This window comes from Emericellopsis atlantica (genome assembly GCF_019669845.1).
Source record: "Emericellopsis atlantica unplaced genomic scaffold F5Z01scaffold_30, whole genome shotgun sequence".
In the NCBI taxonomy this organism is placed as follows: Eukaryota; Fungi; Ascomycota; class Sordariomycetes; order Hypocreales; family Bionectriaceae; genus Emericellopsis; species Emericellopsis atlantica.
This window is the reverse complement of record NW_025764732.1, coordinates 277,215-298,193: the sequence shown is the minus strand read 5'-3', so window position 1 is coordinate 298,193 and position 20,979 is coordinate 277,215. Positions and strand designations below refer to the sequence as shown.

The window sequence follows — 20,979 nt, the reverse complement described above, 5'->3', positions numbered from 1 at the left end:
TGTCCCAGAGCAGCCCGCGGCTCCTGCTGCCCCTGAGCAGCCCGCGGCTCCTGCTGCCCCTGAGCAGCCCGCGGCTCCTGCTGCCCCTGAGCAGCCCGCGGCTCCTGCTGCCCCTGAGCAGCCCGCTGCTCCTGCTGCCCCTGGCCAGTCTCAGGCTCCTCCTGCTGCTGGCGAAACTGAGGCTCCCGCTGCTACCGGCCAGCCCACCACACCCTCGCAGCCTCCTGTCGCCGCTGGTGCCAAGTCGGCTCCCGCTCTCGCCCTGCTCTGCGCCGTTGGTGTTGCCATGTTCCTGTAAGGGAATACTCAAATGCTAGGGGACGGTAACTGCTCTGCGCCGTTGGAGTTGCCATGTTCCTGTAAGGGAATATTCAAATGCTAGGGAACGGTATTTTTTCGGAATATAAATGTGGAGGAACGTAATACATGGAAGGCTATAATAGACAAGCAACAGATCAGCCTTGGGTAATCAATAATATAAAACGGTTGTATCCGAAAATGTCTCTTGAGCACGTTGAGTGATGACTATGACATCCAGACTACAGATTGGTAAAGCAGGAGTTCCAGGTTTAGGTAAACATCATACAGAAGAATCACTACCAGGGCGAGCTTTGCGATGGTGTGAAGATAATCACAGGCATGCCTTCTATGTGCATGAAAGTGAGTATGAACAAAGAAGTAACAACAGAAAACCAACTAGACCCCTCTAAAACACCTTGGTCGGACTCCAGCCCACCTTCTGGACCCTGGCAATCAACACAAACGTGGTTCCCGCGAGACAGAAGACGCCCGAAAACACCTTGACGCCCCACCAGCCACTGGGCGTCTCGAGAATCGCTCCGCTGATGGGCGACGTCGTGAGGGCGCCGATGGAGTTGGTGGCGAAGAGGAGTCCCGTGCGCCAACCAATCTCCGCCATGGGAGACACCTGCGCGACGAGTGGCGCGATGAGAGAGACGTAGGCGCCCGAGGTGAAGCCAAAGAGGGCTGCGAAGACGATGATGCCAGCGTTGCCCGAGTCGGGAATCCAGAGGGCCAGGATCCATATGCCGGAGAGGTAGCAGACCACGATGAAGATGTTGTATCGACCGATTTTATCGCCAAGGATCCCAGAACCAACGCGGCCAAACAGCGAAGCGGCGTTCAAGATGGCGAGCAAGTACTGCGCGAGATCTGGGGACATGCCCACACTGACCGCCTGAGAGGGCAGGTAGTTGATGGGGACAAAGATGCCATAGGTGAAGCAGAAGAAGCCCAGCAAGAGCAAGACATATGGTACCTCCTTGAAGGGCTGGGTGATCTGCGCCATGGACAGTGGCTGGGGGCTGGGTGGGCAGCGGGCGCGGACTGTCAGGTTGGCGATGATGAGCAGGGCTAGGAGCAGGAAGCCGCTGATGCGCATGGCCCAGCCGTAGCCGACTTCGCGGATGAGGTGAGGAACCATGATGGGGAAGACGACACCGCCCATGCTGGAGCCCGTGGCCAGGATGCCGAATGCCGCGCCGCGCTTGGTGGTGAACCAGCCGTGGACGCAGTTGAGCGAGGGCTGGAAGATGGCCGCGACACCAATGGCCGAGCAGACACCCTGGGCCAGCAGGATCTGGTAGTACTCCGTGGCGAGGCTGGTCATCATGATGCCAAAGACATGCAGGAGACTCCCGCCAAAGACCAGCCAGCGCGGGCCGAAGCGGTCGTACAGTTGCCCAACAATGGGACCCATGCTCATCATGAAGAAGAGCTGCAGCGAGGGGATCCAGGCAATTGTGCTGGGCGAGTAGTCCGATAGAAGGTCATTCTGGTAGTACTCCTGGAAGGTGCCGATGCCTACGCGCAGAAAGAGGTCAGTTCATCGACTCTCAATACGAGTATATTGGGCTTGCTTGGGGCAACTCACTGTTGAGCCATCCGAATGAGCAGAAGGAAGTACACCAGACCCCCAGGACGACCGTCCAAGCGGCGAGTCCGCCGTCGGGAGGCTCCGAATCAGTCGTCGTCTTTTCCCCAGTGGCTTGCTCCAGGTTGGGGTCGTCAGGCTGAAGTGTGGGCGACTGCGACCGCCGCGTCGTCTGCGACGGGTCTGCGCTATCCTTTACCGACATGGCGAAACGAGTGAATGGATTTGATCAAATGGCTGGAGCTGGCAATGAGGTGTTGCGTAGCGCGAAAATGAGCTGCTCAAGAGAGAGGAAGATGCCTAATAATCACCGTCTCGCTATATAGCCCCTTGGCGCGCGAGCTGCATTGGGGAGAATGTTCTCCTTGCGTCCTGGGCTCGGCCTCGGGATTAAGATGCAAGGTCAAGCGCGAGCTCCGCGAGAAGCACAGACGCCAGCCAGGCTGCTGTCCGTAATGAAGCGTTGCGGGTGTGAGTGGTGAGCGGTTGGTGATTGGTTAGTGAATGTTTGGTGAATGAATAACAATCGTCGCGTCTACGCCTTGTTTGCCTGCACCTGATGGATCAAGTCGTCTTCTAACGTTAATAGTACCTGGTGAGGAACTCTTCCCTGCGTGGCTCGCTGGGCGAGGAAGTCGAGGGACGAGATGTGCCGACTGCCGAAGTGCCGAAGTGCGAGCAAAAAAGTAAGTAAGCAGCCTTTAGGCTTTATTAATTAAATTATCCAGCTCGAGACCCGTGTAGGTATTGCACGAACCAGCTGTCAGCAAGACAATTGTTTCATACTGCCGAGACGGCAACGCGCGTTGCCTTTTTCTTTTTGCAGACAAACAATTACACGTACTAAGCTTGGACCACTTGTAGCTTCATTGTCTCTAGCTTGGTGGCTTACAGATCATCACAAGGCTAGCTTGGCGAGGGGGTTTATAAAAGTAACGTAGAATCGTATTAAATCTATCCGTAATGACAGGTCTCTCTCGCAATCATCGCTCCTCTCACTACAGGCGAAGACCACTGATGGCCTTGGACATGCATTCGGTGCAGGGTGCGCCGTTGGTCGTGTACTCTGTCGACAAGCCCTTACTAGAAGGGCAACCTCTAAACGAGGCACCGCCTGAGACGGCTTGGCTGCACGGCTGCGGCTTGCTGTCGCTGGAGATGGTATCGCCGCAACTAGGACGTTGCAGGTGATGTACACCCAAACGATGTTGCACATGGTTTCAATGTCTTCTGATGGTGGAGACGGCTATATGAATGCTATCAGTTTTTGATACTATAGAATCAAAGTATGATAGCTTTAAAATGATTTCCTTGCGAGTCTGTTAACGCAAAAAGCGTGCTCAGTGTTGTGTCTATTAAGAAGACAGCAAGAATTTGATTTACAGACATTTTGTCGATGAACAGCAACATTCTTTTGTATAAACAACCAATAAATATATGGCCTCTGTTCTGTTGCTGTAACTCACATGAAATTTTGTCGATTGTTTGATCCTTTAGTGCCAAAGTACAAAGATCTATTGCGTGTACCAGACATGGCCAGGCTGCTCTAGGGTAGGCACGCAGCTGCTGCATGACAGGTCACATGACAAGACCATCGAATCTTGGCACAATCTTCAGTCTCCGCCGTCACGATTCAAGCTTTCCTTGTGCATCGCTAGATCCGACCGCTTCATGGCGTCGAATATCCATCGGCATCCCCAGACTCGACAGTATCTCCCAAACAACATTGACTGTCTGCCTGGCGATACTGACGATCACGCTTCGCCATCAAACCAGCCAGTCGAAGAAGCCATGACGTTCCTCCCCACCACCCTCCTCGACTCTCCCGCGAAACCGGTTTTCCTCCCGCTCATCCATCCATCCTGGACCATCCATCCATCGATTATACGTGTGCAGTTTCTAGTTTTTCCATGCACAGTGTAGAAACGTGGTTCCGCGCCACACAGGTCTCCCAATTAGTCAGTGGCTTGCCCCCCCAGGCCCTCCCGCGCCCTGGCGACGACGCAGTAGCTTCCTCCTCCTCCCCACCCGTCCCGTCTGAAACGTGCAATGACATGACGTACTGATCGTCTGCTCGGATTGCCTTGGTCCCTGTTTTTTTTTCAGGGTCCTTTCCAGGATGTAGCCAGGCAGGGTGGCCTCCAGGTCATGATATAAACTGCCTGTGTCGGGACAGCCAGATGGGACTCCCCAGTTGACTTGTAAAGCAACCTCGACCATCAATTTCCACCAGCATCAAACACAGCGTATTCACCATGGAGTGGTCAAAGCAGACGTATAACAGCCAGTACGAGAAGTGGGTGCCTTGGATGGAGGACATGTACCTCTACTACTTCACCAAGGACAACAAGGCCAGCTACTCTGCCAAACGTACGTTCCACATACCTGTCCCTTGCCATTCAGCCACCTGACCTGCGCAGAAAACCTCGACAAGTCAAAGGTCACGGGCGTCGACCAAGTCGACAAGCTCCAAGACGGCGTCAACGGTGTCGCCGCCGGCCAGCTCGGACAAGGTGGCCTGCTCCAGCCCGTCGGCGACCTCGCCTCCAAGGAGGGCGCCAACCGTGCCGAGCGTCAGGGCAAGGGCAACGACGGGAGCTACGTCCCCGGCCAGGAGAACCTGACAAACGCCGCGTCGGGCGTTGCCGAGGGCGGCAAGAACGTCGCTGGCACCGCTGCCTCGGGTCTCAAGGGCGCCGGCGGCTACCTGGGTCTCGGTGACGGCAACAAGGAGGAGGGCGAGAAGAAGGAGCAGAAGTAGGATCATGATACCACGGGACCATACGACATGCAGCGCAACGCAACGGAGCGACTTTATTAATCCATAGTTATTGCAATTAATGAGAACGACAACGATCAACAAAGCAGGGTATTTGTCACAAATCAGTCCACTTCCTCCCATCTCCTACTCCTCGTCCCAGGTGACCTTCATCGTCGTAGGGAAAGGCCAGATGCTGCCCCAGTCCTCGGTCAGGTACACGTAGAAGCCTCCTGGGCGAGGAACCTTCTTCAGCAGACCCTGAGGTCCAGCGACCCTGCGCAAGTTCTTCTTGCGGAATACGGCACGGAACAGCTCAGCGAGAGCAACCTGGCTGATACCACGGCCCAGACAGGCGTGGGGTCCGTCACCGTAGTGGATGTAGGCATCCAGGGGACGGCGCGGGTCGATAATGTCAGGGTTGGGGAAGTGCTTGGTGTCCTTGGCGGCACCCACAAACGACACGAAGACGCGATCGCCCTTCTTGACGGGGACTTTGCGACCGTCGTCCTCGAGAATGGTATCGTCGACAGAGGCCTTGCGGTACAACCCAAACGTACCAGCCATCCGGATGCCCTCCATGGCGTAGCCGAGGAGGAGCGCATCGCTCTCGTCGGAAGATGGCTGCAGCGCGATGCGGCGGATCTCCTCCAAATAGTGCTTGCCCGCCTCAGACAAGTACCAGTCGACAGCTTGGGCGAACTAAATCGATATTAGTGTTATTCCGATGACAAAGACAAGACAGTCACTCACCACTTGGGCCTGGTTGGGCACCATAGCGCCCGCCGTGGGCAGGATTTGGCTCCAGGTTATGTCGTACGCGCTCAGACCAGCCTTCTTGAGACCCTTGGCCATGTTGACACCGTACGAGGACAGAGGGTCGTCCTTGTTGGTCTTCCCAGTAAAGAGACCGCTGATGCCGAGGGTGGTGGCCAGCTTGACGTTCAGCTCGACGGCGCCGCCCAGCTTCTCCGTCACCTCCTTGGCGGCCTGGCGCAGGGGGAAGGACTTGGCAGGGTCAATGTCAAAAAAGATGCACACAAAGATTGCAGACAGCGCCTTGTACAGCTCCTGCTCCGAGAAGACACCCTTGGGGTTCTCGCGCGTCTTCAGCGGCAAGTTGAACATGCGCGAGACAAAGTGTGTGTGCGCGAGATTGCCAACATCACGGATCAGGTCCACCTGCCGTGAACCAGCAAGCTTGTACGACTTCTCTGCGAGGAGCTTGTCACCAATCATGGCGTAGAAGGACTTGATGGACCCTTTCCAGCCATCCTTGTACAGCAGGCTGCTCATGATCTTACGCTGCTCCGCGTGCTGTGGCGAGTCGCCCGAGAGCATGAAGCGTCGGCCGCCATCGCCCATCAGGAAGCCAAACCCTTCCTCCCAGCACACCTTGTACTTGTCCTGGTTGTTCAGGATGTACTTGGCACCGCCGTAGCTGGTAATGTTCACTCGGGGTGTCTGGAAGGTGGGGCGGTCGAAGCTGAAGCGATCGACGGTACCCAGGTTGGTCAGAATCCTGCGGTTCTCGTCGGGCGTGACCATGGGGTAATGCGCATAGACAGAGTTGCCCTTGAAGTGGTTGGGGAAAGCTCGGATGAACAGCTTGTAGAAGACGCAGCCGTGGTTGACGTTCAGATCGTAGTCAACCTCCTTGTATCCCCAGTTGGTCAGGTTACCGGGATGATAGTCGGTCGTGTAGTAACGATCACCACGGACGAGCGACACTGCATCCGACAGGACCACACGCGAGACGGTGTAGGTGGGTGCAATACCAACGCCAGGAACCATGGGCGACTTGGCCTCCTCAGCGACGATGCCGGGGTAGAGCTCAACGTTGTCAGGGTGTTGGTACAGGTTGCGTAGTTGCTCGGCAATCTCGGGGTCCGAGTTGATTTCCTCAAACGTATCGTAGCCCTTCATACCAAAGTGCTTGCGGAACTCGTTGAGTCCAGCGAGATTCCAGCGGCGGCCACGGATGATGCCCAGCATCTCAACAGGCTTCATGATCCGAGGCACGTTACGTCCGCCAAAGGCACCACCGGGCTGCTCAATCGCCGTGGCAAGCGCTTCCATCAACTCGTCGTCGTTGAAGCGGCCATCGGGACCACGCTTGAAGCCGTTGAATGTGCGCTCGGAGGGTTCCTCGGGGATGGTGGCCTCGAACTTCTTGAGGGCCATCATCAGGGCTCGCATATCCATGGTTCCATAGTCCTCGCCGAGAAGCTCCACGTAGAAGTCTTTGATCCACTGCTCGTCCATCTCAGAGATGCACGAGTGCCAGCGGTAGCACAGGTTGAACTCGGCAGAAACAACGTTACCGACGCCTGCCTCGGAGCCTTCCTTGGTACCAGCAGAGACGCCCATCTCTTGTCGGGGATCCAGCGTCCACGTGGTATCAGCCCTGTTCAGGTTGACAATGTTGCGTACGTAGTCGATGAGGGTGATGTTGATGTAGAGACCACTGGTCACAAGGCGCGCGGTCTGGAAGAGCTCCTCGTCGCGCTTCTTCATGGCAGCAGCTGCCTGCTCTTCATTCATGTCAGGCGTAGGGGCAGGGAAGCGATTGCCCTCGTTGATGTCGGCAAGATTTGTGGCGACATGGTTGTGGAAGCGATTGAACATGAGCAGAATGATGATGACACCGGGCGGGTTGCCAATTAGGCGCTTGTCGGCGAACGTATCGGGCTTCAGCATGCCGTCCTTGAACGTGCGGATCGAGTCCTGCTGCTCCTGCGTGTTGCCATACAACGGGGCGAGGTCAAGGTATGAGGAAGTGTCGTTCTTGTTCTGATCCTGCATGTTGGTCCAGAACAGATCTACCAGCGTCAGTCATGCTCCTTTTCAATGACCACAGAGTACATACCGTGGATAATAATGGTCGCCCAGTACCAAAGAATTGACGAGACATTGTTTGGGTTCTTGCGAAATCCATCACGCGCCATGATCGCCTCAAAAATGGCCTCGGGGTCGGGCTGAGCTCCAAGCTGTACATGCTTGGGCTTGACAGATCGCGCATAGGTGTGTCCGCGTGCTCCCAGCTCTGGCATAACGGGGTTCTATTCATCAGTCAGCCCAGTTGAGTCTCGAAAGATTCCCCACCATGAACTCACATTGCCCCAGCCATCTGGGCGTCGGTACTTGGAATCAGGACCAACATAGAGCAGGGGTGGGTGGTCCAAAGAGTTCCACAGCTTGTCGATGAAGCTGTTGGTCAAGACTTCTTGGGTTCGCGAGTGATCTGGGAGTCCAGCGACCAGTTGAATCGTTCGTTCCATGATCATGGTCCTGTCATCTTGCTGAGTCTCGCCCTTGAGCTTGGCCGAGATAATGCCCTTGAGTGTCTGGAGTTCTGGGCTACATCAGCTTGCGGCGACAGATATCCTGAAAGCCAGTCCTTACCATAGAGGCCAATGCGACTGAGGTCCTGGCCGATTCCAGGCCTCTGTGTTGTCTTTGGGTAGTTTCCATCCCCCATTTTCGTGGGCAAAGGACGCTTGGACGCCTTTCGCAGCGCCATCAGGCTCCCCAACTTTGAAGTCTTCTTGGGCTTGGACGGTTCGCCTAGGGGAGCAGGCTCTGACTTCTTGCCGTTCGAGTGTGCCGGGGCCCCATTGGTCTTGGTGTGGGAGCCATTCGCCTTGTAGCCATTCTGGCCTGAATAGCTGCCAGTTTCCTTCGAGTCAGCCATGTTGATGAGCGGTGCGCAAGCTCTCGACAGGTGGGAACATTGGTCAACCAAGGTCTGCTACCCAGAGCTGGGTGACTTCCCTTCTTAAGGCACCACGCATACTGTAGAGGGCGGCCCGTGTCTCGTTGACTGCACGCCTCGCTCCACACGCCAGCTTCCTTTCCTCGCAGCTTCATCCCTCTTTCAGCCACTGTGAAGACAAGGGAGGACCCAATGATTGTCGTCATGTCTTAGAGTAGGGCTTGGGGTGGTAATACCACTACTGCATGCCGGTCCACTTGGTGGACGTGCATCGCGTCTCGAGCGACCGCACAGTCGGCGGACCACAGATGGCGCCTTTCCAGGTAGCATCTGCCATCTTCACTAAAGTCATGCCACCAGAGATGGTGATCCGCATGTGGCTGTTGCTTTTGCCGTCGCACAAACACCGCCCGCACCTGCTCACTAGCATCGCTAACATCAAGCAGTCCGATTGGTAGCGTGTGAAAGCGAGTACAGTAGGGTCGCGATAATAGACACGGTAAGTTTCTGGGCGCTCGTTCGACGGCGCCCTGCATCTCCCAGGGCCTGGCTGATTGGCACAAAGTCTGACAATGCGTTGCATGCGGGCACTTCTCGCACGTCCAGTCATCGTGGCCTCTTCAGACTCTGCGAGTCTGCACTCGGTTCTGGACTGGCGTGATGCAGCCTGCCCTTGTGCGACAGACTCAGCGACAGCCAAATTGCTTCTCACAAAGCTACAAAAAGGTTCAAGACCAGTTCGAAATCGACGGGTTGTGATTGGAAGACTGCCCGAGACAAACAACCAGGCCTCACATCCGAGCTAGGGCCTTCCCACCCAAAGGCCAGCGGTCCATGCCGCGAGTCGTGAGCGGCTACGGATAGACTGACTTGGTCTATGGGAGCTCGGATCGACAGATTCCCTAGATTTGCATCGACAGATCTGCAGATCGCAAACGCCATCATCTCGCTCAGAAGGGGACATCTCTGGTGCGCATCGAGATTCGAGTCAGTAGTCTCCAGGAGAGGACCAACCTTGAGCCAATCTAGGAACAATGGCATGACCGGCATGTTGCATCCAAAGTCGAATGAAGAAAGCTGCCGCCCTAGTGTAATACGTAGCTCAACTCCCAGGCCGGCATCACTACCGGGCACCAGCGAGCTAGTGCCGATAGTCGGGAGCGGCCCGCTTGGAGACACCCCGTGGTGTCGTCCTTTGCATCGCTCGAGCCCTCGTCAACAGCATATTGGCTGACCTTTTCATGCGACGAGACGGCGAGAACTCGTGAACTGGCCTTGTTGCGACGGTGGCGGCCAAACACAGCCGTGGGCGATCGCAATTTGATGCAGAGTAAGCGATAGACGCCGGTGGCTCAACCAGGGAAAGTCGCAACATGTCTAGTCGCCATGTTCGCAGCTGAATATGTGCTTGTGCTCACCCCGGTCTCATGCACGCTTCGCGGTCAGCGAATCTTGTCATACCCTTGTGCAGATCGTAGTGGTGAGTGGTATAGACTAAATCTGCTGATCGTCGCCGATCTGGTCCAATATGAAGCTGGTGCCCAGCTCTTCGATCCGCGACTGACTCGGAGACTCAGGAGACGGAGCTCTTGCTCATATCCCCAAATGATGTCTTTCTCCCCCAATACCTCATTTGTGAGCGTTGGATTAAGGCGAGCAGCATCTCGTGCGGGAGCGGCAGTATATGTCTCCACCTCAATCTGCCGGTGACTGAAACCTGCAGGTTCAGCTGGGCCGGCTAGACCTGCTTGGGCCAGCCTCTCCTCCGCCCTAATAAGAAAACGTAAAGATCGAACGCCTCCGCTGCTTCTGCTATTGGCATCAGCTCTTGACCGTGTGGCTAGTTGTGATTAGTACATGGGACACTGTGGTGTGGCCGTGACTTTCCATCCCGTCGTCAAGCTCACACTGGATATTACTCCGCAGACACTATGCGAAATTCAGCATTGTGGTAGCAGCCAGTTGGTATCATGTTCAAGCCAGTGTATAAATCAAACTCCAGAGCTATGCACTTTACAGCGTCATTCGGTCATCTACATCCCGCGTAGATCTTGAACATCAAAGGTCAACTTGTTGCTCTCATAGACGTGGCCTTCGGGTTGCATAGCGCCGCGATATAGGTTGTCGATAGCATGTTGATGGAAGGTGTCGCTATGCGTGCAGTTTAGGATATGTTCCAAGCCAGGAGGGTTCGTAAGTCGAAAAATGCCGTATCTGTCCACGTTAGACAACTCATCCCTGCAAAGACTCCTTCTTGCCAACACGTATGAACTTACGATGGCTCAAACTTTGGGGCGCAGACAATGGCTATACTCTCTGGCATCATGATCTGGTACCCTGCATGGGTGTGAAGATCTCGCGAGCTCATGAAGCAGGTCTGGGTCGGGTGTGTATGTATCCATCCGACCATGAGAAGATCCTCTTTATCACAGAAGTCAAACAAGGCACCTTCGTTTTGTGTCTCGCACGTGTCGGATGTGCATTTTTGATCGGGAATGACGAGGCAGCGAATGAACAGGGCATTGTTCACCGGGGTGCCGCAGAGGATACCACACATCTCCAGCCCAGCTCTGGTGTTCTCCGCCGCGAGGCCGAGAAACCTCTCGCGCAAGCCGCCGGGCAAAAAGATGGATCGAATGGGATCGCCATTTTCCAGATATGCGCCCGGTTTGAAGGCCAGACGCTCCTTCTTCGCAGGGCGGGGTGGTTCGAGGGTAGTCTTTGGCGGGAGTGTAGGCCCCAGGCCATCCGATGGTCGAGGCGGCAGTGATGGAACCAATGCTTTGTACTCCTCGAGTGCTACCTTTCTCGGCGGCGGAGGGGGCTTTGACAGCGAGCCCATGCTGTCGAGATCATTCACCGCGGGCTCCTTCGGAGGGAGCGACGGCTGGAGTGGCGATGGCAAAGACTGTTGCGATGGGGCCTTCTCGTAGTTTACTGGGCGTGACTTTGATATGGATGGATAGTTGTATTTCTGGGACACAAAGGCTGTGTCCGTGTCTCCGTGAAGTATGGCGCCGTGCTGGCCCTCTGAGCTCGGCGTGTCGAGCTGGCGTCTCGCAGCGGCCATCTGCCACTGGAGGTCGTTGTCTGTCGTGGAAGACGTTGGCTGTCGCCACTCCTCCCAGCGCCCAGCTCTTCTCCGCATCAAGCTCTCCTCCTCTGGGATGCCTGCCCGTTTCGACGCTCTTCTAGCTGTGTCTCGGCGAAGCAGTTCCCTTTGCGCCAGATCGACGGCAAGCTCCTGGTGCTCTCCAGCGTCCAATATCTTAGCATTGCCGGTCAATGTAGGGTCGCGGGCTGCAAAATCGGCATATCTGGACGTCACCTCTGGTGACTTGTGGCTGGGCTCCGGTGCTGGTCTCATTCGCTCCCACTCTCGGCGCGCCTTGTCCAGTTCCGGTTTCAGCTGCTCAAGGTCGTCCATGACCTGACCGATTCGTCTCGATAGGGTGCGGCAGGCTTTTCGTTGTTCGGGGTCTTTGTATTGTGGATGCTGAGGAATCCAGTGTAACACGAGAACCGAGTGCCGATAGAGCATCACGTATGCTCGAGCGTAGTCGCCTTCCGAAAGAGCGAAACTGGCCTGCGACGCTCGTTAGCCTTGGGTCAACACAGTCAGTTTGAATGGCTTGCCTCTTGGTATAGCGTCTCAGCTGCCCTTGTCCAGTGCCTCAGCGGGATATTGTTGTTGAAGGAGAAGCTCTCCGCTTGGGCGACCAGCTCGCTGACCGACTGCGGCCTCGAGGGCCGCATGGCAACTCGTCCATCCATGCTGGTGATCGTAAAGTACTTCAGCGAATTCGAACAGCGCTCCAAGGAGCTTTTGTGTCGAGCGATGAGCTGTAGCACGCTACCAAGTCATCATGATGGGGTGTCTGGCGTAGGCATCCACAACAGCACCGACGACTGACAGTCGACGCGTAAGACGCAAGTCGTCCCCGAAGATTGTAGCCACAACCAGAGGAGAAACCAGAGCGACAAGAATGAAAGGATGTGCGAATGTGCGCAGGGGGGTAGGCGACGGGAATCGCAAAGAACTTGTCGAGCATGGGATTCTGGTGCATGCCCCTCTAACATTGCGTGGAGCTGCAGTGCCATTCGGGGTTGGAGCAAAGCTGGCTGGAGTTGACTTGCGCAATGACGAAATGGTGCACTTATGCGGTTATCGGGGCCCTGAACACTCGCGATACGTATTCTTACGCCAAGGGGAGAGCGTCGAGCATGATCAGTCACACCAGCAACATCCGGCCGGAATACATGTAAGGTGATGGATGCACATGAGGAAGAAGATTTCACAAGCTGGTGAAAGCAAGTTCAGAGGGACACTCGTAATCAAAAGTGTCTCATTGAGGTGCAGCTTGGCCCTGACCTTGACCTTGTTGAGCAGCGGCTTGAGCTGCCGACTGGATTTGGATGATCTCCGTCTTCTTCTTCTCCATTTTGTCCTGATTCTCCTTGATTTGGTCCTCCAGTCTCGATCTAGTCCTGAGTCAGTTTCCTGGAAGCTTCCATTCTGCCGGATGTGCGACGACTCACATTTCCCCATTGATGAAATCCAGACGGCCCTTGACCGTGTTTTCTGCCTCAAACTTGTCCTGCTTCAGAAGTACTGGGCCGACAAGCTTGAAAATAGTCTCATCTTCTCCCAAATTGTCGAATTCCTGGGTTTCGTGAGCCACTTCCGTGATGTACTGCTCAGGTGGCTATGCTATACCTTTTGCACACCAGTGTTCTCTTGCTTTTGGCCTTCCAACCTTTGCCGCGAAGCGACAATACCTTGAATCTCTGCGCTCCTGGTCAGCTTTTTCATGTTGGCCTCGGGTCTCTAAACTCACCTTGTTGGATCCTCTGGTAGTCTTCTGAAAGAGATTGCAATCTCGCCTGAGCATCGGCGGCCGCCATCTTGACGGAGCACCCTGGGTCTTTTTGATATCCAGATGAAAGTGAATAAGATGCTGACGGTCAGTTCAAGGTTCGTGCGTCTCCTGTCCGGTTGCAAGTGCGCCTCCTGAGCGTTTGTTCGGTGTGCCCCTCCAAAAGTCGTGCTCGAGTCGAGCCTCGATAGTGGGGGTGCTCCAGGCACCCGCTATGCGCATAACCTGCTTTCTTGCTTCCCCGCCAATCCATCGAGACGCAGTCCACGGCAGGCTGGCAGGCTGGAGCAACTGATTACTCGTGGTGCCTGGATAACGGTCTTTCCACTGTCACTCTGCTCAACATCGCCACGAGGAGTATAGACGTCTTCTCTTCTGTTGTTCTGCCATACACGATACCAGAGAGCCCATCGATACCGCGTCGACACGACTGCCTACCACCATCATCGTCACGAGCTTCCCCTCCCCCGCGCCGAATCGACGATCCTCCTGCGCATCGCCCGCCAGAACACCCCATACTGCACATTCTACTGAGGCTCTGCCGCTCGACAAAGCACCACCGCGCCACCATGTCGGTCAACTTTCGCGACCGCGCCATTGCCGAGGTGCAAAAGGCCATCACGGCCGACCACAACCAGGAGTACCAAAAGGCCTTTGACCTCTACATGTCCTCCATGGAGCTCTGGGTCAAGGCGCTCAAGTGGGAGAAGAACAAGGCGCTCAAGGCGACTTTGCAAGAGAAAATGGCAACCTACCTGGATCGCGCCGAGAAACTCAAGGTGTTCTTGCAGAACGAGGCGGAGGGCGGCAACAACGGCAGTGGAAAGTCCCTCATGGGCGTCAACGGGTCGAGCACTGGTAAGGCCAAGAGCGCGCCCGAGGACGACGACAACAAGAAGCTACGGAACGCCCTCTCGGGCGCCATCTTGCAAGAACGGCCAAACGTGCGGTGGGAGGACATTGCTGGTCTGGAGGGTGCCAAGGAGACGTTGAAGGAGGCCGTCGTCCTGCCGATCAAGTTCCCCTCGCTATTCCAGGGCAAACGCCAAGCATGGAAGGGTATCTTGCTGTATGGTCCCCCAGGTACCGGTAAAAGTTACCTTGCCAAGGCCGTGGCCACGGAAGCCAACAGCACGTTCTTCAGTATCAGCAGTTCAGACCTGGTCAGCAAGTGGATGGGTGAGAGTGAACGCTTGGTCAAGGCGCTCTTCTCCATGGCGCGCGAGAACAAGCCATCAGTCATCTTCATTGATGAGATTGACGCGCTCTGTGGGCCCCGTGGTGAAGGCGAGTCCGAGGCATCAAGACGTATCAAGACGGAGATTCTGGTGCAAATGGATGGTGTAGGAAACGACAGCAAAGGTATCTTGGTGCTCGGCGCAACGAACATTCCGTGGCAACTAGATGCCGCCATCCGACGACGATTTCAACGACGTGTACACATTGGTCTACCTGACCTGAATGGCCGTGCCAGGATGTTCAGGCTTGCGATTGGCGACACAGATACGGCATTGGTGGCGAGCGACTACAACATCCTAGCGCAAAAGTCAGAAGGCTTCTCTGGCAGTGATATTGCAAACGTGGTGCAATCTGCGCTGATGCGACCGGTGCGCAAGATTCTGCAAGCGACACATTTCAAGGCCGTGAGTCGCTCCCTCGCCTGGCTGCTTTTGGTGCGCAACTAACATTCGTCCCAGGTCATGAAAGATGGCAAGCGCATGCTGACTCCTTGTTCACCGGGCGAGCCTGACAAGATCGAAATGACCTACGACGACGTCGACTCGGAGGAACTCCTCGCGCCCGACGTAACACTCAAAGACTTTGAAGTGGCCTTGGACGACTCGCATCCGACGGTGTCAAAGGACGACATTGAGCGGCAGATTGAGTGGACGAACGAGTTTGGTAGCGAGGGAGCCTGAGAGGCTGCGGCTCTAGATCATGATGGTTTTGAGTTTCTTTTCCAGCGTAACGAAGAGAGCGCGTGTGGAACTTGGTTGATACATGCCTGGCATGGCAGATGCCGCAATGGACTTTTACGTTAGTAGCCCGCATATATCCATGTACAAATCCTAAAGGTCACCTCCAACGGGTGTGCCTTGACGTCGCAAGCTGCAACGGCTCCGTCCGGGATCGATCCCCATTCCCCACCACCCGGTGCTCCGCCGGCATTTCTTCATGTGCAGGAAAACCCCAAACCTTGAACCTCCGCGCCTCGTACTCGCACATTGTCGCATCACCTCCCCGTACTCGTCCACGGCAATTCATGATAGTACTCTGTCGTCATGCGCCGCCGCGCCTCCTCCTGCGCCTCCATGCATGCGGCAAGCCCTGTCAACGAGCCTACGCGACAGCCAAAAAGGCATCCACTGCCGACGACAAGGCCGCAACGCCGATAGCCAAGCAGCTGAAGAAGCTCGGGGCGTGGTCAAAATCAGGCGAGAGAACGCGCGTCGGTGGACGCAAGCGTGCAAAGAATGCGCTGGGCACGAGCGAAGCGCGCAGGGTCAATATCGTCAATGAGGAACTTTGCGGTAGGTCCATCCAAGTTGCTGCTGCGAAGATAACAGCGGTGCTGACGGCAGAGACTAGATGAAGCTATTCGAAGGCTCGGAAAAACGCTCGATAAACACAAGGGATGCGATATCCTAGACATAGGCTCCGGGGCCTGTCTCTGGAGCCGTGCACTCCACGATGCAGTCCAACCACGACGACACATGATGCTCGACGCTGCCGCCGATCTCTACGAGCCAGTGCGCAAGGAAGTCATGGGCGAGCGAAAGTACGAGGTCATACCAAAGTCAGGTATCCTCTGGTCCGACCTCAACCCGATCTTCGACAAGGAGCTCGACCCAACCCACAAGCGCCCCGTGGACGAGGTCACGCCGCATGACGACCTGCTCATCACACTCAACATCTCCATCTGGCCCAAGAAGTCGACCTGGGGCTTCGACAACGTCACGCAGCTCCTCCTCTACCAGATCATGCACAGCATACGCACCCACACGCAGCTGCAGCGCTACGCCAAAGTGCGGATGCTGGTATGGTGCAACGACGAGACCAAGAAGATGGTGCTTCCACGCACCCTCCGCGCACGCAAACGATCCGCGTTCGAGGCGCAAATGTCGTGCGAGTGGATCCGCGAAGTAGCAGGGAGCGACGAACCCAGCGATAGCGACAGGCTGTACCTACGAGACAAGTGGATAGATTACGAGTCTGCCGCTGGTGCTCGTAGATCCATGGGAGCGCTGGGACTGAGCACGCCGCGTCACCGAGAAACCCGCCTCCAGTCCTTCCTTCGAGAGAATCCCAGCCTGCTCACTGAACCGCTGGCTGGCGTACGCCCTCCCCTCTATGAGCGACCTTTCCGAGCGGAGCTCGCTGAGGTCGAGGCGGCAGCGGACAGCAATGACGCAGCACTCCAGAAACGGGTCATGTCCCTGCGATCACGGAACAAGGCTGAAGACCGCCATGCCCAGGAATATCTCGAGCATCTTCACATGCATGACAGGCTCATGGCAATGGACCCGTCCGACCCCGATTTTGCCGCGCTCGCCGCGTCCTACGAGGAGTCCGTCACTGGTATGAAGAAGAACCAGCTGAAGGAGTACGTCGTCGTCCGAGACAACTATCACATGTTCAAATACCAAGACCGTGGTCTGTTGTGGGATCAAAGACCCTATGAACCTCTGGCCGTCAGCCCGCTCGACTTTTACCCCAACAAGCCTCTTGCGCTTCTCGACATCCAGCCTAAACTGCTTGCTCCGGTACTTCGCAACCACGGGCCCAACACGGACCGATCAGGCGACTATGGCAACATCATTCTGAAGGAACTGTTCCATCGCACCGCCCAGCCTATCGCAGGAAGTCTTCTTGACAACATCGCTCCGGGCTTCGCCGAGATGGTCGAGGGCTCGCGAGCTCCAAGCCTGTGGAATCCCAAAATGGGCGGCAACCCATTGGAGGGTGAATCGGGTCTAACAGTGCGTGGCATGAGCGTGAAACACTTTGAGGAGATGATGGAGGCATGGATGCGATGGCCTTTCCGACCCGACTATCTGCACATGCTCGCTCGATCCACGACGATCAACGAGGAGGTCGATAACACAGTGGACGACGACGACATGGCAATGAAGGCGGGCGAAGACGACGGCGTGGAAATACTGTAACAAGAATTTTGAAAGTGTGTAGATGGCGCAATTGGTATATAGACATGGAGGGGATAACTCGGCGTACCCCAAAAAGGATGGATGTAGCAACAGAAGTGTAAAATATATTGTAAATATGTACTACAACAGGAGATGAATGGGTCCTGACAATGGAAACCCTGTACCACAACACCGGAACGCCGCCGCCATTTCTTTCCAATACTTCTTTACAAATTTCACTGACATCTACCACCACCAAGACCATGTCTTCTCCAGCGTGGGATCAGCAAGGACATCGTCCACCCAGCCCATATATTGCCGGCGATCGTCCAGTAGTCGGGCATACTCCAGCAACACGCGCAGCGTGTAGACCTGCATGTCCTCCTTGCGCAGCACGCGTTCCGCCCACTCCTTGCCCGCGCTGGCAATTTTCTCGGCCGCGGCATCGTGGCCACCGCGGCCTTGGAACCCGATAAAGTAGTTCATGATGCCGTAAAAGTCACCAAAGCGATTGTCCATGGGAACAAAATGCTTCCAAGCCACCAGACGGCTGTCGTGCCACTCGCGCCAGACAGTCGCCTTGACGGGGAGCGAGGTGGAGCGTAGCAATCCGAGATAACGTCCAGAGAAGCTATTGCCATCAATGTCTGGCAAGTACTTGCTAGCAAACTCTTCGGCCATACTCATGCCGGGGAGCCGGTTGAAGAATGGGCTGGTGTATGAGCATGCACCGTCATTTTCCTTGGGCTCGCAGTTGAGATCTGTGAACGCGGTGTCGGACCACTCACCCACCCAGTCACCCAGAACACCAGCCTTCTTTGCAGGGAGGTCATATTGATCCTCTGGAAGCGCCCAGTTTTCAGCTCGGCGGTATTGGTGCTCGGCGTCTGTGACGGTCGTTGCATTCGTCATGGCGATGAAGCGATGAACTTGGAACCCGCGCCAGTTGTTCTCGCGGTTCCTGCCTCCAGTCGCGACATCGCGCCAGATGGCCTTGGTGCTCTTCTCGTCCCATGGAGGGCCATGATCTTCGCCGCCGGTGAATTGTTCCTCTGCTGCCCAGTACATGGGCGCAGGCAAGAGGATCTCGTTGTTTACACCTAGCTTCGATCCGCCGAAGAATGGAGTCAGGACCTTGGTTGAGGCCACTGAGAGCGGATCAATGAAGATTCCCTCCAGGCCCTGGAGATCGCCCTGATGGCAAATATCCTTAGACAAGGTGAAATTGTACACATAGCCGTCGAACATGTGGGGATCGGCCAAAGACATGCTGATGTCGGGGGGCTCATCGAATGAATCCTGGAGTGGCATCTGTCGCGCAGAGCTGTCCGGCGGGCATCCACGTCGCGCGATCTTCCAGTACGGTCTGGTGCCTTCCCAAGCCCTCGGGCGAGTTTTGGTCGTGAGATCGCCGTAGCCTGGAGGCGGGAGCTTCTGCGAATCACTGCGCATGTGCTTGGCCTTGGGCAAGCGGACGGTCTTGGATGCCTTTTTCATGTACTGTTCCATGTCCTCCCAGGGCACCACCAGACGAGGCTCATCCATGGCGTTCAAAGGGAGGTCCATGTCGGGTAGAAGATGGGCAATGGTGGAGATCATGTTCAGCCAGATTTGCGTCAAGAACCAATCGCTACCTGCCGTTGCGACACCATCTCGAATGTTGATTGTCATTTCCCAGTCCCAAGACTCCTTGCGAATGACAGCCGGATCGAGACCCCACAGGGGTTCGATATCTTGGTGAACCTGGTCGAAGAAGTCCTCGATGATGAGGGCGTCGTTGGCTTGCGCGAACTCGAACCAGCGGTCGAAGCCAGGAGGGGGGTGGCGCCCACGTCGTTCACGATACGCTTGTGCTGCTTCCGACAATGTCCTCGTCTCCTTGGACAGGAGCTCTGCAAACGTGTGTTCCGCATCGTAGATGAGGCGATCTAGAGGGTGTACGTCTTCAGGCCCACTAGACATTGGCGCGCCGCCTTTGGGGGTCGTCTTGGTTTCCTCGTTGCTGTCGCTGGCTCCAGCATGGGCATCGGGCCTCTTGTCGTCCGTGGCCTTTTGCGTCGGCACAGGCTTCGGCTCCTCGGGGTTCGCTTCGATCTTTGGCTTGGTCTTTGGCTTCGGCTGGAGCTTGGGCTCCGTGATGGGGACCTCTGGTGCGAGAGGTCTCGGCTCGGGCTTGGGCGCAGGTCGTTGGACAGCGTTCGCGGGCGGTAGGATCTCCGGCTGGGGTTCGGGAGAGTTGACGTAGAAGTAGTACAGCATTATCAGCACCGCCCCGACGAGGGTATAACGAATGATACCCGACGGTCGGCGCGGAGGAAACGATGGGGAAAGAATCTTGGGCATGGTTGACAGCGGTCGCCGGCCAACCGCAAGGGGCTTTGCCTGCGCTTGTCGGAGATCGAGCAGACTGTCCTGTTGTCACTCGAGTGTCGCTCAAGAAACCTGACCAGCGTCGAGAGCGCCGTGTCACCTCGCGTTTGTACAATGTGTGATGAATTTGTGACGACGGATGCTGTGCTACAGTCGTTGATGAATCGCAGGGTCGGTCGGATTGAGTGAGGCAGCGAAGCGAAAGATGGAGATATCAATACAGCGCAGGCGACATGGTCCCGCAAGCGAAGGTCGAGAGAAGGGAATGTAGACCGAAGACGACGAGGTCGTGAAGGAACGCTGGACGCAGTCGCTCTTTCCGTTCAAGCAGACAGTGTAGGCAGCTACGTAGCTCCCTTGACTTCTTGGCTCCTAAATTATGCCACCTTTTGAGAAGTCAGAGAGGAATGCGATCAATATGCGAGCTTATGCTGCGAGAGGGCCCTTGGGGGCCCAACTCCCCAAGCAGCATGGCGGGCTGGACATGCAGGGTTCTTACACTCATCTGACTGGCTACGCCGACACGTGCGGAGCATCAGAGATCCACACGGCCTCACGATAATGCACGCCGTCAATCCGTATTTGAGGGATTGTCAGGGGGGGTATCCAAACTTGCAGAATGGCTGATCGATAATGATACGATGCTCACAGCTGCATTCGTATTGGGTCTCAGACGCTGTCAGAATACGGTCTTACATGTGAACCGAAGACGGGAATCAGTACTGAGCCTTCTGCTGTGACAAGTGTCAGACTCGGACTCTCTGTCCCTGTTGTGGACGGTTTCGGCCGAATGTTTCACGTATTTAATGGGCAAGTCCACGAGTTGGCGCTGGCAATTCATTGAATAACTGCAAATGCTTCGCGTCCAGCGATTCCAGCAAAGATGTGTTGACGCTATTACCTCCTTGGCACCAAACACGAGCACGGCTGGCGCCATGTTTAGGTTGTCTGCCGTTTCTGCCGGAGGCATGCGTGAAGGACGATTGCAAGCCCCTAGACAGCAGCCTGCTGCAACGCGCAGAGTAATCAATGTGCATTCGCACAGAAGATGCTGACGAAACATGGGCAAGCCAAAGTATCTCACTTGCTAGCAAGCGCCGCTATCTTCCGACACGGATAGCATGGTCGGTACGTTCGTTAATTTCATGGATACTTAGTAGTTGAGAAGTAAAGCCAAGACATGGACGATAAGGAGATAGCTTATCCGTAGATAAGATAAG

At 55.8% G+C, this 20,979-nt stretch overlaps 9 protein-coding genes across 9 annotated transcripts in view; 4 read left to right on the top strand and 5 right to left on the bottom strand.

Annotated features, from left to right (window-relative positions):
• F5Z01DRAFT_639742 (uncharacterized protein) overlaps positions 1 to 298 on the top strand; it is a gene marked incomplete at both ends in the record, with an annotated part of 1,192 nt that extends 894 nt beyond the window's left edge. Inside the window, one exon of the mRNA XM_046262460.1 lies at positions 41 to 298. Coding sequence (XP_046115006.1) covers positions 41 to 298 — 258 coding nt within the window. The remainder of the gene's footprint in view (positions 1 to 40) is intronic.
• A 408-nt stretch (positions 299 to 706) lies between these two features.
• F5Z01DRAFT_628290 (major facilitator superfamily domain-containing protein) lies at positions 707 to 2,099 on the bottom strand (the record flags this gene model as incomplete). The annotated part of the gene is made up of 2 exons (XM_046261587.1): positions 707 to 1,824; positions 1,895 to 2,099. 2 exons carry the CDS (start codon positions 2,097 to 2,099, stop codon positions 707 to 709), a joined length of 1,323 nt encoding a protein of 440 aa, XP_046115005.1.
• A 2,015-nt stretch (positions 2,100 to 4,114) lies between these two features.
• Positions 4,115 to 5,075, top strand: F5Z01DRAFT_331463 (uncharacterized protein). The gene is made up of 2 exons (XM_046259130.1): positions 4,115 to 4,264; positions 4,315 to 5,075. Exons 1-2 carry the CDS (start codon positions 4,150 to 4,152, stop codon positions 4,653 to 4,655), a joined length of 456 nt encoding a protein of 151 aa, XP_046115004.1. The 5' UTR covers positions 4,115 to 4,149; the 3' UTR covers positions 4,656 to 5,075.
• On the bottom strand, positions 4,800 to 8,346 carry F5Z01DRAFT_628317 (heme peroxidase; the record flags this gene model as incomplete). The annotated part of the gene is made up of 5 exons (XM_046261588.1): positions 4,800 to 5,354; positions 5,406 to 7,474; positions 7,522 to 7,714; positions 7,769 to 8,007; positions 8,058 to 8,346. The coding sequence occupies 5 exons, from the start codon at positions 8,344 to 8,346 to the stop codon at positions 4,800 to 4,802; spliced, it is 3,345 nt and encodes a 1,114-aa protein (XP_046115003.1).
• Positions 8,347 to 10,000: 1,654 nt separating this feature from the next.
• F5Z01DRAFT_331385 (uncharacterized protein) lies at positions 10,001 to 12,391 on the bottom strand. Its single transcript, XM_046259129.1, has 3 exons — positions 12,004 to 12,391; positions 10,644 to 11,953; positions 10,001 to 10,581 (listed from the first exon to the last, which is right to left on the bottom strand). The coding sequence occupies exons 1-3, from the start codon at positions 12,139 to 12,141 to the stop codon at positions 10,401 to 10,403; spliced, it is 1,629 nt and encodes a 542-aa protein (XP_046115002.1). The 5' UTR covers positions 12,142 to 12,391; the 3' UTR covers positions 10,001 to 10,400.
• A 304-nt stretch (positions 12,392 to 12,695) lies between these two features.
• F5Z01DRAFT_664526 (Prefoldin) lies at positions 12,696 to 13,505 on the bottom strand. Its single transcript, XM_046264111.1, has 4 exons — positions 13,206 to 13,505; positions 13,085 to 13,155; positions 12,907 to 13,031; positions 12,696 to 12,849 (listed from the first exon to the last, which is right to left on the bottom strand). Exons 1-4 carry the CDS (start codon positions 13,270 to 13,272, stop codon positions 12,714 to 12,716), a joined length of 399 nt encoding a protein of 132 aa, XP_046115001.1. The 5' UTR covers positions 13,273 to 13,505; the 3' UTR covers positions 12,696 to 12,713.
• Positions 13,506 to 13,813: 308 nt separating this feature from the next.
• F5Z01DRAFT_628327 (P-loop containing nucleoside triphosphate hydrolase protein) lies at positions 13,814 to 15,163 on the top strand (the record flags this gene model as incomplete). Its single annotated transcript, XM_046261589.1, has 2 exons — positions 13,814 to 14,887; positions 14,942 to 15,163. The coding sequence occupies 2 exons, from the start codon at positions 13,814 to 13,816 to the stop codon at positions 15,161 to 15,163; spliced, it is 1,296 nt and encodes a 431-aa protein (XP_046115000.1).
• Positions 15,164 to 15,507: 344 nt separating this feature from the next.
• Positions 15,508 to 17,410, top strand: F5Z01DRAFT_628349 (uncharacterized protein; the record flags this gene model as incomplete). Its single annotated transcript, XM_046261593.1, has 2 exons — positions 15,508 to 15,775; positions 15,834 to 17,410. 2 exons carry the CDS (start codon positions 15,508 to 15,510, stop codon positions 17,408 to 17,410), a joined length of 1,845 nt encoding a protein of 614 aa, XP_046114999.1.
• Positions 17,411 to 17,522: 112 nt separating this feature from the next.
• On the bottom strand, positions 17,523 to 20,205 carry F5Z01DRAFT_664522 (glycosyltransferase family 90 protein). Its single transcript, XM_046264110.1, has one exon. It carries the CDS (start codon positions 19,730 to 19,732, stop codon positions 17,636 to 17,638), a length of 2,097 nt encoding a protein of 698 aa, XP_046114998.1. The 5' UTR covers positions 19,733 to 20,205; the 3' UTR covers positions 17,523 to 17,635.
• Between the last annotated feature and the right edge of the window lie 774 nt (positions 20,206 to 20,979).

Excerpts from the sequence above, each read along its gene's own strand:
- F5Z01DRAFT_331463 (XM_046259130.1), top strand. The coding sequence starts at position 4,150 with ATGGAGTGGTCAAAGCAGACGTATAACAGCCAGTACGAGAAGTGGGTG. Across the intron at positions 4,265-4,314 it reads GGCCAGCTACTCTGCCAAAC|AAAACCTCGACAAGTCAAAG; the intron begins GTACGTTCCACA and ends TGACCTGCGCAG.
- F5Z01DRAFT_664522 (XM_046264110.1), bottom strand. The coding sequence starts at position 19,732 with ATGCCCAAGATTCTTTCCCCATCGTTTCCTCCGCGCCGACCGTCGGGT.
- F5Z01DRAFT_331385 (XM_046259129.1), bottom strand. The coding sequence starts at position 12,141 with ATGGATGGACGAGTTGCCATGCGGCCCTCGAGGCCGCAGTCGGTCAGC. Across the intron at positions 11,954-12,003 it reads CTGAGACGCTATACCAAGAG|GCCAGTTTCGCTCTTTCGGA; the intron begins GCAAGCCATTCA and ends CGAGCGTCGCAG. Across the intron at positions 10,582-10,643 it reads GCCCCAAAGTTTGAGCCATC|ATACGGCATTTTTCGACTTA; the intron begins GTAAGTTCATAC and ends TAACGTGGACAG.
- F5Z01DRAFT_664526 (XM_046264111.1), bottom strand. The coding sequence starts at position 13,272 with ATGGCGGCCGCCGATGCTCAGGCGAGATTGCAATCTCTTTCAGAAGAC. Across the intron at positions 13,032-13,084 it reads AGAACACTGGTGTGCAAAAG|GAATTCGACAATTTGGGAGA; the intron begins GTATAGCATAGC and ends CACGAAACCCAG. Across the intron at positions 12,850-12,906 it reads GATTTCATCAATGGGGAAAT|ATCGAGACTGGAGGACCAAA; the intron begins GTGAGTCGTCGC and ends ACTCAGGACTAG.